Raw genomic sequence first — 14954 nt, 5'->3', positions numbered from 1 at the left:
TTTATTACATCAATAATTAGTTAATAAAACTAATAAACTAATTTGAGGTATACTGAACACAATTCAATGGGATATATACGTAGAGCAAGGGGTGTGAAACATAAGGCCTGGGGGCCAGAATCAGCCAAGCAAGGCCTCCAATCCAGCCAATGGGAAGGCTTGGGGAAAAAGTAACCATCAGTTCATAAATTTCGGACTTATATTTTTCATAGGTTTTCCTATATTTTCACAGGTTTTACAGCTTTTTCTACTGATAAACACTTTGGCCATGGCCATTTACAACACATTTATAATTACATTATCTATGTCTGCAATTTTACACCTTTACTTCTTGCAGTTTAAGTCCAAACAATCATCCTGACAGGTCTTTGTCATTTGCTACAACATTTCTTCATCGTGTAGAAAAACTGCTCTTCTTTGTCTTATGTGATGTTATCTAATTTATAAAAGTTATACCTAAACTTGTTCACGCTGAGCTGAAGATTGGGGTGAAAATAAGCCTGAATTTCTATAGTTGCACCAACTGAGCCGTGACAAGCCGGCTTTATTTCACTAGTCTTTGCCTCACCGGCAGGCCACGCACTTGTTTCACTAGTCCCGCGAGAGGGGGATCCATGGGCGGATAGCTAGATAGATGGATGGATGGATGGATAACCCCGCTGCTCCCCTCCCTACTAGCCCCAGCTGTCAGCTCCCTTCCTGACTTCCCCACCCTGCCCCCGGTACCATGGCGTCCAGCGAGGAGGACGGCACGGTTGAGGAGAAGGAAAACAACAACAAAAAGAGAACGAAAAGCACCCTCGCTACCGCATGGCTCACTTTCTACAACATCGCCATGACCGCCGGGTACGTGCGTTATTCCGCCCCTGTCGCCTATTAATAAGAAAGGCAGTGAAGTTATAGCCGCTCCCTAAAAAACCGTAAGCGTGTGTTGCTGTTTATAGGACTGCGTCTCCGCCGAAAGTGCCTGTTCAGCTCGCTTGGATTTAGCAGTTCGTCGTCGCAATTGAGTTTGAGCAAGCTTTAGCGGTCAGTTTGGTAGTTTCTACGAAGAAACGAGCGACCGTTATTTGTCTCGAGTGTTGGAAAATGAATGAATGGTGTTTGGTGAAAGTGGCAGGCTGGCGCAACAGCCGTGTCCAAATAGGGCTGGCTGCATGGTGTCAGCGTCAAGGCCCACAGTGCGTCCGACAGTTGCAGTGATAAGTATAGCCGGACCGCGCTGACACTGGAGCTCAGGTCTGGGACAGTGAAGTGCTCAATGGGCACATTTTTAATAACAACAACGTTTGTGTGAAGAGAGCTTCCTGTGTTGTGATAAAGGACAAACACATGAGAACTTGAGAATAGCGGAGGTGTTGGGGTCACTGGATCAGTGGTGACTAAGCGCTTCCAGTTTGGCGCATGGCTTCAGGTACTGATCACTTTAATAATAATAATAATAATTATAACACGAAATAAAACAAGAATATATTTGTGCACATCGTTGTGACTCTGTCCAACTTAGTAACTTGTTTTTCATGTGTTAGTCAAAGATAAGTAAAATTGCAGCTGTCCAAATCTACTTGGCCCTATGTGGAAAACATTATATACACCCCTCCTCCCTCTATTATCCTCTTGATACATTATGAATTAACTGTGAATAACCCCATTTAAAAAAGAAAATCTGAGTTCAGTTTCACTACCCAAACCCAGGCCTGATTACTGCTAGATGTGTTGGATCAAGAAATCACTTAACTATAAGCTGTCTGACAAAGGGAAATAGGCTAAAAGATCTCAGATAGCAACGAGTAAAGCCACAATCTACAGAAACGACTGACAAACAAAGTAATTGACATCCATCAGTCTGGGATACAAAGTAATTTCTAAGGCCTTCGGCGTGAGAGCCATTATACGCAAATGGAGAAAACTTGAAACAGTTGCAAACCTTCCCAGTAGAGGTCGGCCTACCAACATTACTCTAAGAGTGCACAAGTGACTCATCCATTAGGTCACAAAAGAACCCAGAACATCTACAGAACTGCAGGCCTCACTTCAGTTAGGGTCAGAGTTCACGACTGAACAATAACAAAGAGGCTGGTCAAAAATGGCATCCATGGGAGAGTTCAAGGAGAAAACCACTGATGACAAAGAAAGGCTCATCTTGCCTAAAGTAACAGTGCTTTGCATAAAAAGAACATCATAGCAACAGGTGGTGGTAGTGTGATGGTCTGGTGCTGCTCTGTTGTTTCAGCACCAGGACGACTTGGTGTAATTGATGCTTTCTATTAGAAAATCCAGAATGAGAATCTCCAACCATTAGTTCATGGCTGGAAGCTCAAGCTCCCTCGGGTTATACAGCAGAAAAATGATCCTGGTTTTGGTGTGGTCTAGTCAAAGCCTGAACTGAAATCAGTTTGAGATAGTTTGGGATCATTATGATACACGGTTTAGGGTCCAGTTACTTTTTCACATAGGGCCGAGCAGATTTGGATAGCTTTCCCCCCTCGTAATAAATAAAATGTCATCATTTAAAAACTGTATTTTGCATCTTCTCTGTGTTTCCTTGTCTAATATTAAAATTTGTGACAAATATGCAAAAAATAGGAAATCGGGAAATGGGGTGAATTCTTTTTCACAGCACTGGTGTTGGTCTAGAACGTCACAGCTGGTGCGTCCTCAGTGAAAGGTGCATGACATCAGGGAAAGACGTGTACACACAAACATAGGTTTTCCTTATGAGGACATTTAGCGACAATATGCATTAAGAAAGCTTCACTTGCGCTCCGCTTATCAGTATGAGATCCTTTTTATAAATCAACTTAAATGGACTCACTGGTGGCTATAAACAGCTGAGTGAGGATGCTTCTTGGCTGCTCATCCTATCTACTGTGCAGGATTTTTTAAAGTTTTTTTATATAACATTGCAGCTGGATTTATTTTTTATAATATGTTGTTTTTTTTAACATGCACATGCAAGACTTGTGAGTTCTTAGAGGTTTTTTATTCATAACTATTATTAGAACATGTATTAATAGAGCTATTGTGTTCTACAGTTGTCTCATTCCTAAATTAACAAAAAACAAAGCTCATTAAAGTGTGTATCCTGTTTGTTTTTTGTTTTTTGTTTTTTTAAATGCCCTAACCCTTGACTGAATTCAAAGATTTAATCCAATTTTTTTTTTTAGATGTTTTTCTTTATTTCAAATTTTATTTGTCAGGGAAAATCTTCTACTCCCTCACATCAGAAAGGAGACAGTTGGGGTGGTTTGAGCATCTGGCTAGGATGCTTGCTGGTCCTGGTCGAGCTGTTGGGGTCTTGTCCAACTGGGAGGATGCCCTGGGGCAGACTCAGAACATGCAAGAAGGAGAGAAGGGATCAATCAAAAGGAAAATCCTGTTTTTCTGTGGTTTTACTTACACATAGAGTAAAGCTGGTGTGTTGCAGAGAGAGTTTGTAGCTGCTGCTATTCTTTAATATTTCACTGAAAGTGCCGTTACAATTGCCTGATGTAAAATGCTGCAGCTTTGGTTTGCTTTCTCAAGCTATTCCATTTTGCCCTCTTTATTATTTTGATTTTAGTTGCCAGTTTATTTATTCCAGTGCTCACTTTATGTATGGATAACTGTCTGATACATGTATACTTATAAACATAATGTAAATTTGTCTACCATCAGAAATTGTGGCATAGCTGTTAAACCGTGGTTGTGGCCTAGTGAAAAACACAAACAGACCAGTTTTATGACAATGTTAGGTTTTTTGTATTTGTCTGGTGTCTCAGTGGAATAAACAGGTAACACCAGATAAATAGAGGCAGTAATGTCTGTCTGTTACAGAATACCTTTGAAGAAAAGTATTTATTTTACTTTATTACATGACATAGTGATTGATATAGTGAAAAGCAGCATTTAGTGAGAGAATTTTTATCAGCTTTGTAGCCCAGTATGTCAGCATGTACTGGGAATTCCTTGGTTTCAGTGACAAGGTTAGAAAATGTTAATAATTTTTTTTAGTTTCATTCAGTATTTATGTTGTTTAAATTCCCAAGTTTTTTCCCTTTAAATTTACATCTCAAATGTGTTATTATAAGTTTCCTGTTCTATTCATATTGTCATCCTCAGTTTGATGTTATTATGAGGTGACTAAATGACTTAAATTAGGTTTAAAAGATTATATTTCCAGTTGTGTCACAGTTATTTTTGTTTGTTTTTTCCATTGCAGAAAAATGTCTGTCCTTTACACTCATTTTCTCCTTTCACATTTCAGTTGCACTGAGCGGTTGTGTGATTTTTATTTGTCTGCAGGTGGCTGGTTTTGGCCATGGCAATGACACGCTTCTACATACAGAAAGGCACACACAAGGGTCTGTACAGAAGTATAGCAAGGACACTCAAGTTTTTCCAGACCTTTGCATTAGTTGAGGTAAGACTTTTAAGTCTTAGAGACTGTGTGGAAAAAAAAAAAAGAATTTCGGTCTGAAAATTGAAGAAAATGCATAACTTTATAGTTAATGGCCAGCAGGGGGCAACAGGTGGTAAAAAGCTATCGGTCAGTATATAAGTCTATGAGAAAACAACCATACTACTCAATTTTTTTTAAAATGACCTACTTAAACATTTATATCTTGATTTTTATGGTTGTAATCATCAGTTTTAAGGCTTGTCAACAGGGATATTAAGACCGATGCTAGCTCTGATGTTAATATTTGGTTATTTTGATATTTCAATTGATATTTTATACATTAACGGATTACTCTAACAGTTGTTATATGCAGTTATTTATTTGTTCACACTTGTTGTTGCGTTTGTGGCATTCAAAAAGGGAAGATGCCCCCTGGTGGACAAACTATGAAATGACAACATCCTTAAGCTAATTGAAGGGTGTTTCTCACTATTTTCTTTGCTTTAAAATTTCTCTGTTATAAATGCCAGTAAAGATAGATTAGTAAGTAGCTTATTTTGGCTGATAATATTATCCTGCCAATAAATCAGCTGAGCTATAATAAATAGACAATAGAGCAGGAGGGTGTAGCTTTATTGTCCCAATAGAGTAGGGTATGCTTGAGGGTGTAGCTTAATTGTCCTTGACAAATAGCTACCTAATAGGTGTGCAGTGTTCTTTTTTATATAATGGCAAGTGTATTTTGTCGTAAGCCTGTTTTTCGCTAGCCAAAACTATCATCCCAGTAGGATGAAAGTTAGTGAAGGATGCACTTTGCTAACAATGTTTTAGCTGGACAGTTTACCATCTTTTGTTCAAAGATGTTCTTGTCTGGTTTTAAATAGCCGAAATAGCAAATGGAAAGTTTCAGAATTAGTCCACAGACCATTGGGTGACACAATGGTGCCATGTCCATCTTTGATTTACAGTCTATAGCGTTTCCTGTCACAAGTGGGACTTTAGTGAATTAGTGAATTTAAAAAACAAATACTTTTTTCTTAGACTTTAACAAGGCAGTCATTTTTACTGCTGTTTGTGTTGCTTGTCTTACAGGTGGGACATTGTGCCATTGGTATGTGACAACTTACATGAAAATATTTGGCTAATTTGTACAGATTCAGATAAATTCCCTCATCTGGCCATGTATTTATTGGTGATTTTTGTTTCTTACTTTGGCTGTGTTGCAGGAATCGTGAGGACTTCTGTGATTGTAACTGGGGTTCAAGTGTGTTCGCGGATTTTTATGGTTTGGTTCATCACCAACAGCATCAGACAGGTGACTTTTATGATAAACCGCAACTCCGTGACTTTTTACAATTGATCAGTCTTTAGTTGACAGATTTCACCACAGTACTCTTAACCTCCACACACTGTATGTATTGTCACAACTATTCTGGAACACAGTCTGTCCAGTTGCTTTTTTTCCCCCACATAAAAATCGTACTTTTCTCATCTTTTTGCCTGTAAGAGCTGCACCTGTCAGGTTTGAAGCTTCTTTTAACTCTTTATTTTTTGCCATTTTCCTGACTTAAAGATCCAGAGTGAAGAAAGCGTAATCCTATTTCTGGTTGTGTGGACGATGACAGAGATTATCAGATATTCCTACTACACATTCAAACTGCTCAACCACCTGCCGTACTTCATCAAATGGGCCAGGTGGAGACACCGTTAGCTGGGGCTGGGATGAGTTTGAATTGTCTTTCCTGTTTCGGGACACTGTCTGAGCATGTCGGCCTAATCCGGTGAATTCACCTCTGGCATGCTTTCTTGGCCTTGTAGCGCCGCGCGTGTATTAAGTATCTGTCGTCTAATACAAAGAGGAGTCGCATGTGTGTGTTTATTGATTAGCACCTCATTAGCCATTCTGTTTGTGGTCAGTGATCTAACCACTAACACAGCACTCTGAGGAAACAGGAAAAGGTGAAATGCTTGTTTATCTTTTGGTTTTAACTTCTGCCTAAAACATAAAGAATTTCTGAATAAGTTTAGTTAGTTGCTGAAAGAGGCTGAAACCAGGCATTTTTTGTGAAAGAAATATTCTCAGCTGTAGTGAAATATAATACCTGTCTTGTGTTGAAGGCAGAGTACTTGTGATGTGTCGTTCTGGCCTCGAAGCAGCTCACCTGAAACTGGAGTCGTTAGTAGAAACGTGAGCCGTCCCCACTGAAGGCTGTCCAGCGCGCAGGCTCGGCATCTTAATTTTATTTATTCTTTCTGCTTCGCTGTGTCACGTGATTCTTCAGGCGGTCCATCTAATGCCAGCCACTCTTTTGTTTCTGCTCTGGATTCTTGTGCTCTTGAATGGCACCCTTCGCCTCCCCGCCCCCACCCTTCACGTCTTTCTTTAAGCACGGAGGAGACGACAGGCCCCTGGCAAGGGGCTCATGTTCAGCTGCTCCTGTTTTTAAGACCATCTGTTTTGGTCACGGAATGTTCACCCAACATTTCTCTCATCCGCTGAGACGCTCCCCCGAGCCTTTGCTGTGGTCCCCACTAAATACAGGAACTCTATAGTCCTGAGTCATGGCATATCATTTGGTCCTGGAGAGAGCTGCCATCATAGGAAGAGGCATGCTGTCTCACTGTTATTTGGGGCGGTGACGAGAAATTAAGTTGGTACTTTGTGATTAACTTAGTTGTGTGCAGGAGTTCTACCGTTGGTTTTTCAAGAACACAGTGTTTCCTTGCTGCTGGGTCTTCTTCCTCTTTTCTCCCATTATCCAAAGGAGTTCTGCAGGGCTCCACATTAGGTCCATTGCTCTTTTCTCGTTACATAAAGAACCTTTGTGATAATTTATCAAATGCTGCTTTCCATCTTTATGCAGATGATACAATTATCTGTTGTTCATCTCCTTCAGTAGCACAAACCCTATAATTCTGCAGTCTGCCTTTGATGTTGTTCAGTCCCATTTAACTCAACTTAAGTTGGTGTTAAATCCAGAGAAATCCAAGTTCATGTTATTCTCAAATGGCAAAGAGTTGTTAGCTACGTCTCCTAAGAGACATAGACTTTGTATATTCGCAGACTCTCCCATTAGCTGATCTTTATCTATAAATCTTTGCTTGGGCTAGTTCCCTCTTATTTATGTGTTTATATGTGTAAAAACCACAACCAGTGCAGCCTTCATTCTCACAATTTAATACAATTGATTGTCCCAAAAATCAGAACAGAATTGGGGAAAAAGGCTTTGAAATACGTTGCCCCTGCTTGCTGGAATAATCTGCAGAAGGAACTGAAATTATCGAGAGAATAACTCTTTTACTCGGTGTAATTGTTTTTAATGTCGCTCTTAATTTGATCTGTTTTTGTATATTTTTCACATGTTCGTATGGGATATTGTATTTTTTTATGTTATATACTTATATACATGTATTTTGACTTTTGTTGCCATGATGTCAGGTCTCTCTTGGAAATGAGATTTTTAATCTCATTGAGATTTTACCTGGATAAATAAAGGACTATTAAGTAATAAAATACAAACAGCCTCTTTCTTAGGCACTAATATCTTTTTTTTCTCAATTTCCAATATATTATGACCAATTTGTCACCACATATTGATGTGGTTACTATTTTTTTTTCCTGTGCATAGATTTAATGTCAGTGTTGCTAAAAACATCCTCGCACTTTTTCAGTTCTTATTTACTATATCATCACTACTGTAGCCTCTTCCTGATTGGCTGCTTTGCTTCATAAGGTCACAGTTCTGTATACGGTATGCAACTGAAGTTGTAATTGGACGGCATAGAATACATTTTTATTGCTATGAAGATGATACCCAGCTTTATTGATACATGAAGCCAGATGAAACACTCTGACTTAAACACATAAAGACTGATGACCTCTGATTTCCTGCTTCCAAATTCATAAAAACCTGAGGTTATTGTACTCTGTTCTAAAAATCTTAGAAATATCTTAGAAAAAAACAGATGTTTACTCTGGATGCTGTTAGCTTGACCTCTAATAACACTGTGAGGACTCTTGGAGTCGTTTTTGAACAGGATATGTCCTTCACTGAGCATATTAAAGAAATATGCAGGACTGCTTTGTTTCATCTGCACAACATCTCTAAAATTAGAAACGTCCCGTCTCAGAGTAGCGCTAAAAAGCTAGTTCATGCATTTATTACTTCTAGGCTGGACAATTGTAATTCGTTATTATCAGGCTTTCCGAAAAACTCCCTGATACAAAATCAGAATTGGACTACCTTATTAATTGCTTTGAATCTGAAATTTACATTTATTTCAGATAACCTGTTAACAGGCCCCAAAGATCAGTACATTACAGAGATTGATTCATTATTTAATTAATGTATTTTTGTGTTGTGTATCCATGTACATTTTCTGGTGATAGATTCAGTCCTACTGAGCGTGGACAGTGTCGGCATTGAACAGATTTCTTGGGCTGTTCCTTTCTCTTTAATATACCCCCAAAGTATTGCATGTTATTTAAGTCTGATGATATCCTTCTCCACTTTAAAGTTTTCCTTTTTCACCTCCTATAGAGAAAACAGACATTTGTGTGATTTGAGGCGTGAGCGTTGTTTGTATCGTTTCCATATTTCTCTTCTGCCAAGCTTCATCTTGTCTGCCAGTGTTTGCACCATATGTTCCTGTGGATATACCGAATCTATACATCTGTTCATTCCAGCAACTTTTTATTTCAGGACTACTTTCTGGGTGCAGTTCAGTCCATATATGCTGGACCATATTGGAGCCCAACAAATTTGTGTTGGCCTTGTTTGACCATAGAACATGCTCCCAGTAATCGTCAGACTTTGATGATGTTTAACGTTGTTTAAAGTTGACCTGTTACCCTTTCCTTATTTTCTGCCAGATACATGTTTCAAACTCTTTCAAACAAGCAATTTAGGAAGCTTTTCTCTTCTTGCTTCTTTATGAGAGGGGATATCCCTGATTTGCCTCTGACTGTGAGTGCAGCAGCCCCACCCTCATGCTGCTTAAACTGCTGTTTGTGAGGGGAACCCAATCAGAAGAAAGTTGGTTAAAAGAGTTGCTTAAGAGGTAAAATGACTTATTTGCTATTTTGGTGGATAAACTGGAAGTCCTACTATAAGATAAACAACAACTGTGAGCCATGCAAAGCTAGAAACAAAAATGTGGAGCATAAGAGGTCTTTAATCGTTAATCTTGCAATTTCGAGTTGATTTTAGTTGATTAGTCATCTTGCATCATTTTCCATCTTTGTGAAATCTCATATGTTTCTTGCACAATTGTTTTGACAATTCCCTCATGTAATTTTAGGATGTAGATAGACACAGCCCATCCAACAAAGAGAACGTTCTGGTGCTTAGATTGTCAAACATCAGATTTAATCAGGACTGTTTTAGTAATAAGTAGTTTTAAGCGTTTAGCAGTGATTGCAGGTATATTCAGGTATATTGACAGTGAGCTTGAAACAATGCAGTTTTTGACATTTTATTTAAGATTATTTATTGGAGAGGTTTAAGTGACTTCTTTTGTATACCCTCTGTTCTTTGATGACCAGTCTAACCACTAAAATTGAACCTAGTATTTCTTATTCTTGTCTTTTGAGTTGCTTTAAAGAACTTCAATTGGTTTCTTTTATTTACTATAAATCAGATCTGTGGGAATTCATGCAGTGTATTCCCACATATTTGTGTGGGCTTTCTAATCTTAGAAAATTGGATTCAGTTCAATATTTTGGTCATTTTTGTTTGGTAATGTGCCCACTGCAAACAAACAGTGAGGCAAAAGATGCTGTGTTCCTGGTTGTTCTTAACATACCAGTTCACAAATTATAGTTTGGGAACATTAAAGTCTCAGATGTCAGAAGGTTTTTGCACACATGCCAGTTCAGTGGACCAATGTAATTATGCCTTCAGTTGCAAAACTGTGCACTGGCATGAAATAAGGTGAGGAGCTGCTGGAAAGTAATAATGCATATTTTATATCCAGCAGGCAATGAAACATTATTGTAACAACAAATCAGCTTATTACTTAATGCTGGAATATGATCTTATTCTTGACTTTCTCTCAATTAAAATGAACTGCATGAACAAAAAGGTTGAATTTTTTTTTAAACTTTTGCATGTGAACAGCATGAAAGTGTAAAAAGAAAATGATACCTTGGAGTTATCCAGAACCAAAATCACTCAGAGTTCCTGAAGATGGAAAAAATGTGAAAATATTACTTTTTTACAATGTGCTGCTTGACCACCATATCTCTGGAATACCTCGAGGGAAGTTTTATGTCCACAACTCAAGGCAGCTTTTGTTACAGTGTCTGGCCCCTGTGTCAGTCATCTTCCTGTGTTTTCAATATGCATGTGAGTGTATTAACATCCTCTGACTGTCAACTGTCCTAACTGTGTGAGTGCTAAAGTGATCACGCTGCTGGATTTGAAGACATCCATCCTGCTCTTTCTTCTTCCCCCAGATACAACCTCTTCATTGTCTTGTACCCGGTGGGAGTCGTTGGTGAGCTGCTCACCATTTATGCTGCGCTGCCGTTCGTACGCAGGTCTGGAATGTACTCCATGAGGCTCCCAAACAAGTATAACGTGTCGTTTGACTACTACTACTGCCTCATCATCGTCATGCTGTCCTACATCCCATGTAAGAAGCAAATTTCATGCCTACATTGTGCACTTTCAGTTTTGGCATGTAGGTCAAAATCCTGCATGATTTTTAAACTGTATTTTCTCCTGTTGTGGTACAAATAATTCTGCCTGTTCTGCTCAAAAGCAGCTTTTCTGTCCTGTGGTGCAATGTTTGGTGGCATTTTATAATTTGAATAGAATCATCTGTTGTGGTATATCCAATTTTATTTGGAATATACTGTGTGTTCACATGTCGTACATAATTTTGAATATAAAGATCGTTTTTCATAACACAGCTGTCAATGACTCCTTGAAGTCTAGAATCCATAGACTTCACCAGATGTTGTTTTCTCTCATTGATTTGTGATGCTACCTTCAGTTGCTGGTTTTTGTCTTTCTGCATTCATTTAATAACTATTGATCTGAGATTGGGTGACTGACTTGGCCACTGAAGAATATCCCTTTTCTTGGGCTTGAGAAACTCTTGGCTTGCTTTTGCAGTTTGCTTTGGCTTGTTCTCAATTTGCACAGTGAAGCTCTGTCTGATCGGTTTTGCAGTATTTGGCTGAATCTGAGCAGAGAGTGTAGTCCTGTACACTTATTATTCACAGCACTGTCACAAGTCACAGATTAGATTTAAATTTTAATCTAGTCCAATCTGGTCTTCTCATTCATGATTATAACAAGTGGGTTGCAACTTGTTGTAAACTCTGTGTTTCCATCCATGAAGCCATCTCTTGTTCATCGACTTTGATAGTACTCCTACTTTCTCCACACTCTTGACTGAGCTCAGTGTTGTAAAGGGTTTTTCTTAACCATGGAAATAATTCTGCGATCATCCCGTGTAGTTGTTTCTTGTGGTCTTCTGGACCTTTTGATGTTAATGAGCTAACCAATTCATTTATTCTTTTTAAGAATTAACCACATTCTTGATTCGGCCACAAGTTTTTGCTGTCTCACTAATGATGGCCTACTTCACTCTAGGGCTGCCACAAACGATTATTTTGATAGTCGACTAGTCACCGATTATTTTTGCGATTAGTCGACTAATCAGATCATCATCCATTAGACGTAAAACTACAGCTTATTGCACCAGCAGCATCTGCTCTTATATAACTATCATTAGCTTACAGCTTTAAGTGTTTAAGGTCTGTGCTAACTAAAAATAAAGACAAGATGATAGTTTATTAAATTTTAATGAAATTTGCAGATTGTTTCGGTGAAGTTTAATAAACTCCTTGCTATCTAAAATATAACAGGACACTGGAGTATATTCTGGAGCATCTCACACTTCTGATAATCAGCTGTCTGCTTGACATTTATTCAGCTGTGTAAAAACTATAACTTTAATCTCAGACAAACTGATTTACTCAGGAACAAATAAAATACTAAAAAAAAAAAAGCCAAACAATAACATTTAAGTTATCTAAGTGACTCATATATATTTAACCTGAGTAGCGAAAGATGGCGGTGGGTTTGAAAACGATTTGCGGGGAGTATGGTGTTCTCACGGCGCTAGTGAGCCTAGCCCCCGGCTCGCTAACGAGCTAGTGGGTAACAGATGTCTCCGAAAACGTCGGAGCGCTTTTGAAAATATGTGGTGTCCTGATAAACTGAGCAGATATTTGAGGTTTACACAGCTACATTCTCGCCTGAAAATATGTTAAACGTTTATTTTGTGACCCAGAAAGAATAATAAGAGTAACATTAAAACTAACTAGCTGCCGCCATTGTTGGAAACTGCGCTGGGCCGCGCTATGAATTCTGGGACACAGCTGCTTCTTCTTCTTCTTCTTCTTCTTCTTCTTCTTCGGGGTTTAACGGTAGCTGACATCCTTGTACATGCAATGCTGCCATCTTCTGTTTCAGTCCGTTATTACACTCTTAAATCCTGCCACTTATTCCTGCGTCTTTTGTGATCGTACAAAGTTTCAAACGACGCGTCGACTATTAAATCAGTCGTCGACGATTTTGATAGTCGACGTAATCGTGACTAGTCGACAAATCGTGGCAGCCCTACTTCACTCCCACTGACATGTCTTTGGTCCTCAGGTTGAGAGTTCCAGTGAAAAGATACCGAATGCAAGTTCAACACCTGGAAGCAACTCCAGGTCTCTTGCCTGCATAATTTGTCATGAAATGATGGGAGGGAGTAAGACTCACTTGTTCATGTACTTTTGAGCCCCTGAAAACATACTGCACTGTATGAAAATGGCTGTAACTGCTCAACAGTTCATGCAAAATGCGTGTCAAATCCTTTGAATTAAAGCTGATAGTTTTTACTTAAATCCGATGTTGATTATTTGATACAAAACGACAAAAATAGCCTTTGTTCAAAAAAATACGGACCAAATGTCATGGAATATATGGAAAAGTTGTCAGCTGTAATAGGCTCCAGGCTTTGCCAGACCACCCCAGTGGCTTATGTCTGTGAATGCATGTCTTCCCACTGTGCTGCTTCTTATTCAGAATTGAGACCAAGTTGAGAGTTGTGAATTTGTATTTCACTCTAACTTGCTTTCGTTTGTGTTCATCATAGTCACAGTCACCCTGAACACGCTCTCGTCTTTCTCGCAGTGTTTCCTCAGCTCTACTTCCACATGCTGCGGCAGAGAAGAAGGATGCTTCACGGGGAGGTCATAGTGGAGAAGGACGACTAGACGAGCACCACCTCCCACCTTCATTTGAGCCAGCCTGCCCTCCACTTCACCCTCACCTCCACCACCGCTTCATCTTCATCTCTGTCTCACCTTTTAGCACCATCAGCCATTACATTCTTCATTGCACGGGACCTAAAGAACCACACAGCTGACGATGGTTACCACCCAGTGACAATCAGTAATAACGACAAAGCCACGGAGTAAAACCACAGTAGTAATACCACATCTGGAGTGTTTCTTTGCAGGATTCATTCCTATCTGAATGGTAATATTGGAAACATGTTTACAGTCCCAGTGTTGCTGGAGCTAGAGACAGAAGCCTGTGGCGTCACATCTCAGCACTCAGAGATCACGAGTCCTTTATTCACCCACCAGCCTTACTGCATCTTGTTGCACTGAAGCATCGCAGCCTGAGAGAAACGAGCACTGAGCCACAACACTGCACCCCGAAGAAGGAAGAGCCAAATGAGGGGGAGGGGGGTGTTAAATTAGTCGCCTCAATTAAATTCATCATTCAGCCCATGCAATTGGCAGATTAAGTGTATATTAAGTATTTCATATATAAAATAAGCTTTCAAAGCGAGATTATTCATACCTCAACAATAAATCTACATTTGGACAATATGCTGCTTCTTGTGTGTATGTGTGTAACCCTATGTGTAAACGATGCAATGTGAAATGAGCAGTTAATCATATTTCTTAACAGTAATTTATTCGCATACTGTGAGCAAGCACAGCTCCGACTTAACATTGTGTCCGCTTGGCTCAGCTCGTGCTTTCTTTTATGTTGTTCTGATGTTTACTATGTCAAATTAATTTACAAGAGTGCATCTTAAACCAAATTCGAGTCTTCACAAAAGTAGTAACTTCTTTTTTTCTCTATAGGCCGCTGTAGGTATGAGACTACGATTCAAATTTATGTGAGCACTTCAGTCTTCAGTCTCTGTCTTGTTTGTTTTTGAAAATATCCGGTGTCTACATCGATTGGACAGTAGTTAGACTCCCTCCTACCAAAGGTGCTATTGTGAGATCATTTTAGTCTTCTGTGCAGCTGAAGGAGTGACTGTGATTGGAGATGACCTAAAGCAGGAAATCAGGATGTGAAATGACTGAGAGGAAATGTTAGCGAAGAACTGCATAGCCCATGGTTATCAAAGAAAAAAACCTTTTTGCTTGTAATCTGGGTTAGTGGGAAAACAATAAAAGAAAGTTATTTAAGGGAAAAAAACTATAAAAATGTGAAAATACCTTTATGTGCAAATTCAATAAACTAAATTCTACAGTACTGAAGAG

At 39.1% G+C, this 14954-nt stretch overlaps 1 protein-coding gene across 1 annotated transcript; it reads left to right on the top strand.

Annotated features, from left to right (window-relative positions):
- Nucleotides 1–628: 628 nt before the first annotated feature.
- Nucleotides 629–14941, top strand: hacd1 (3-hydroxyacyl-CoA dehydratase 1). The gene is made up of 7 exons (XM_085286957.1): nucleotides 629–846; nucleotides 4285–4402; nucleotides 5474–5492; nucleotides 5608–5696; nucleotides 5955–6076; nucleotides 10839–11017; nucleotides 13579–14941. The coding sequence occupies exons 1-7, from the start codon at nucleotides 728–730 to the stop codon at nucleotides 13659–13661; spliced, it is 729 nt and encodes a 242-aa protein (XP_085143083.1). The 5' UTR covers nucleotides 629–727; the 3' UTR covers nucleotides 13662–14941.
- The last annotated feature ends 13 nt before the right edge of the window (nucleotides 14942–14954 follow it).

Source organism: Mchenga conophoros, linkage group LG9, assembly GCF_057382185.1.
Source record: "Mchenga conophoros isolate Kocher_MC1m ecotype Shallow Benthic linkage group LG9, M_conophoros_male_GT1.1, whole genome shotgun sequence".
In the NCBI taxonomy this organism is placed as follows: Eukaryota; Metazoa; Chordata; class Actinopteri; order Cichliformes; family Cichlidae; genus Mchenga; species Mchenga conophoros.
The sequence above is the reverse complement of the archived record's forward strand: the minus strand, read 5'-3'. Positions and strand labels throughout refer to the sequence as shown.

Bases quoted from the DNA above. Each gene is read 5' to 3' on its own strand.
- hacd1 (XM_085286957.1), top strand. From the start codon at position 728: ATGGCGTCCAGCGAGGAGGACGGCACGGTTGAGGAGAAGGAAAACAAC. The intron at 5,697-5,954 runs GTGACTTTTATG...CCTGACTTAAAG, and splicing joins TCACCAACAGCATCAGACAG to ATCCAGAGTGAAGAAAGCGT. The intron at 11,018-13,578 runs GTAAGAAGCAAA...TCTTTCTCGCAG, and splicing joins CATGCTGTCCTACATCCCAT to TGTTTCCTCAGCTCTACTTC.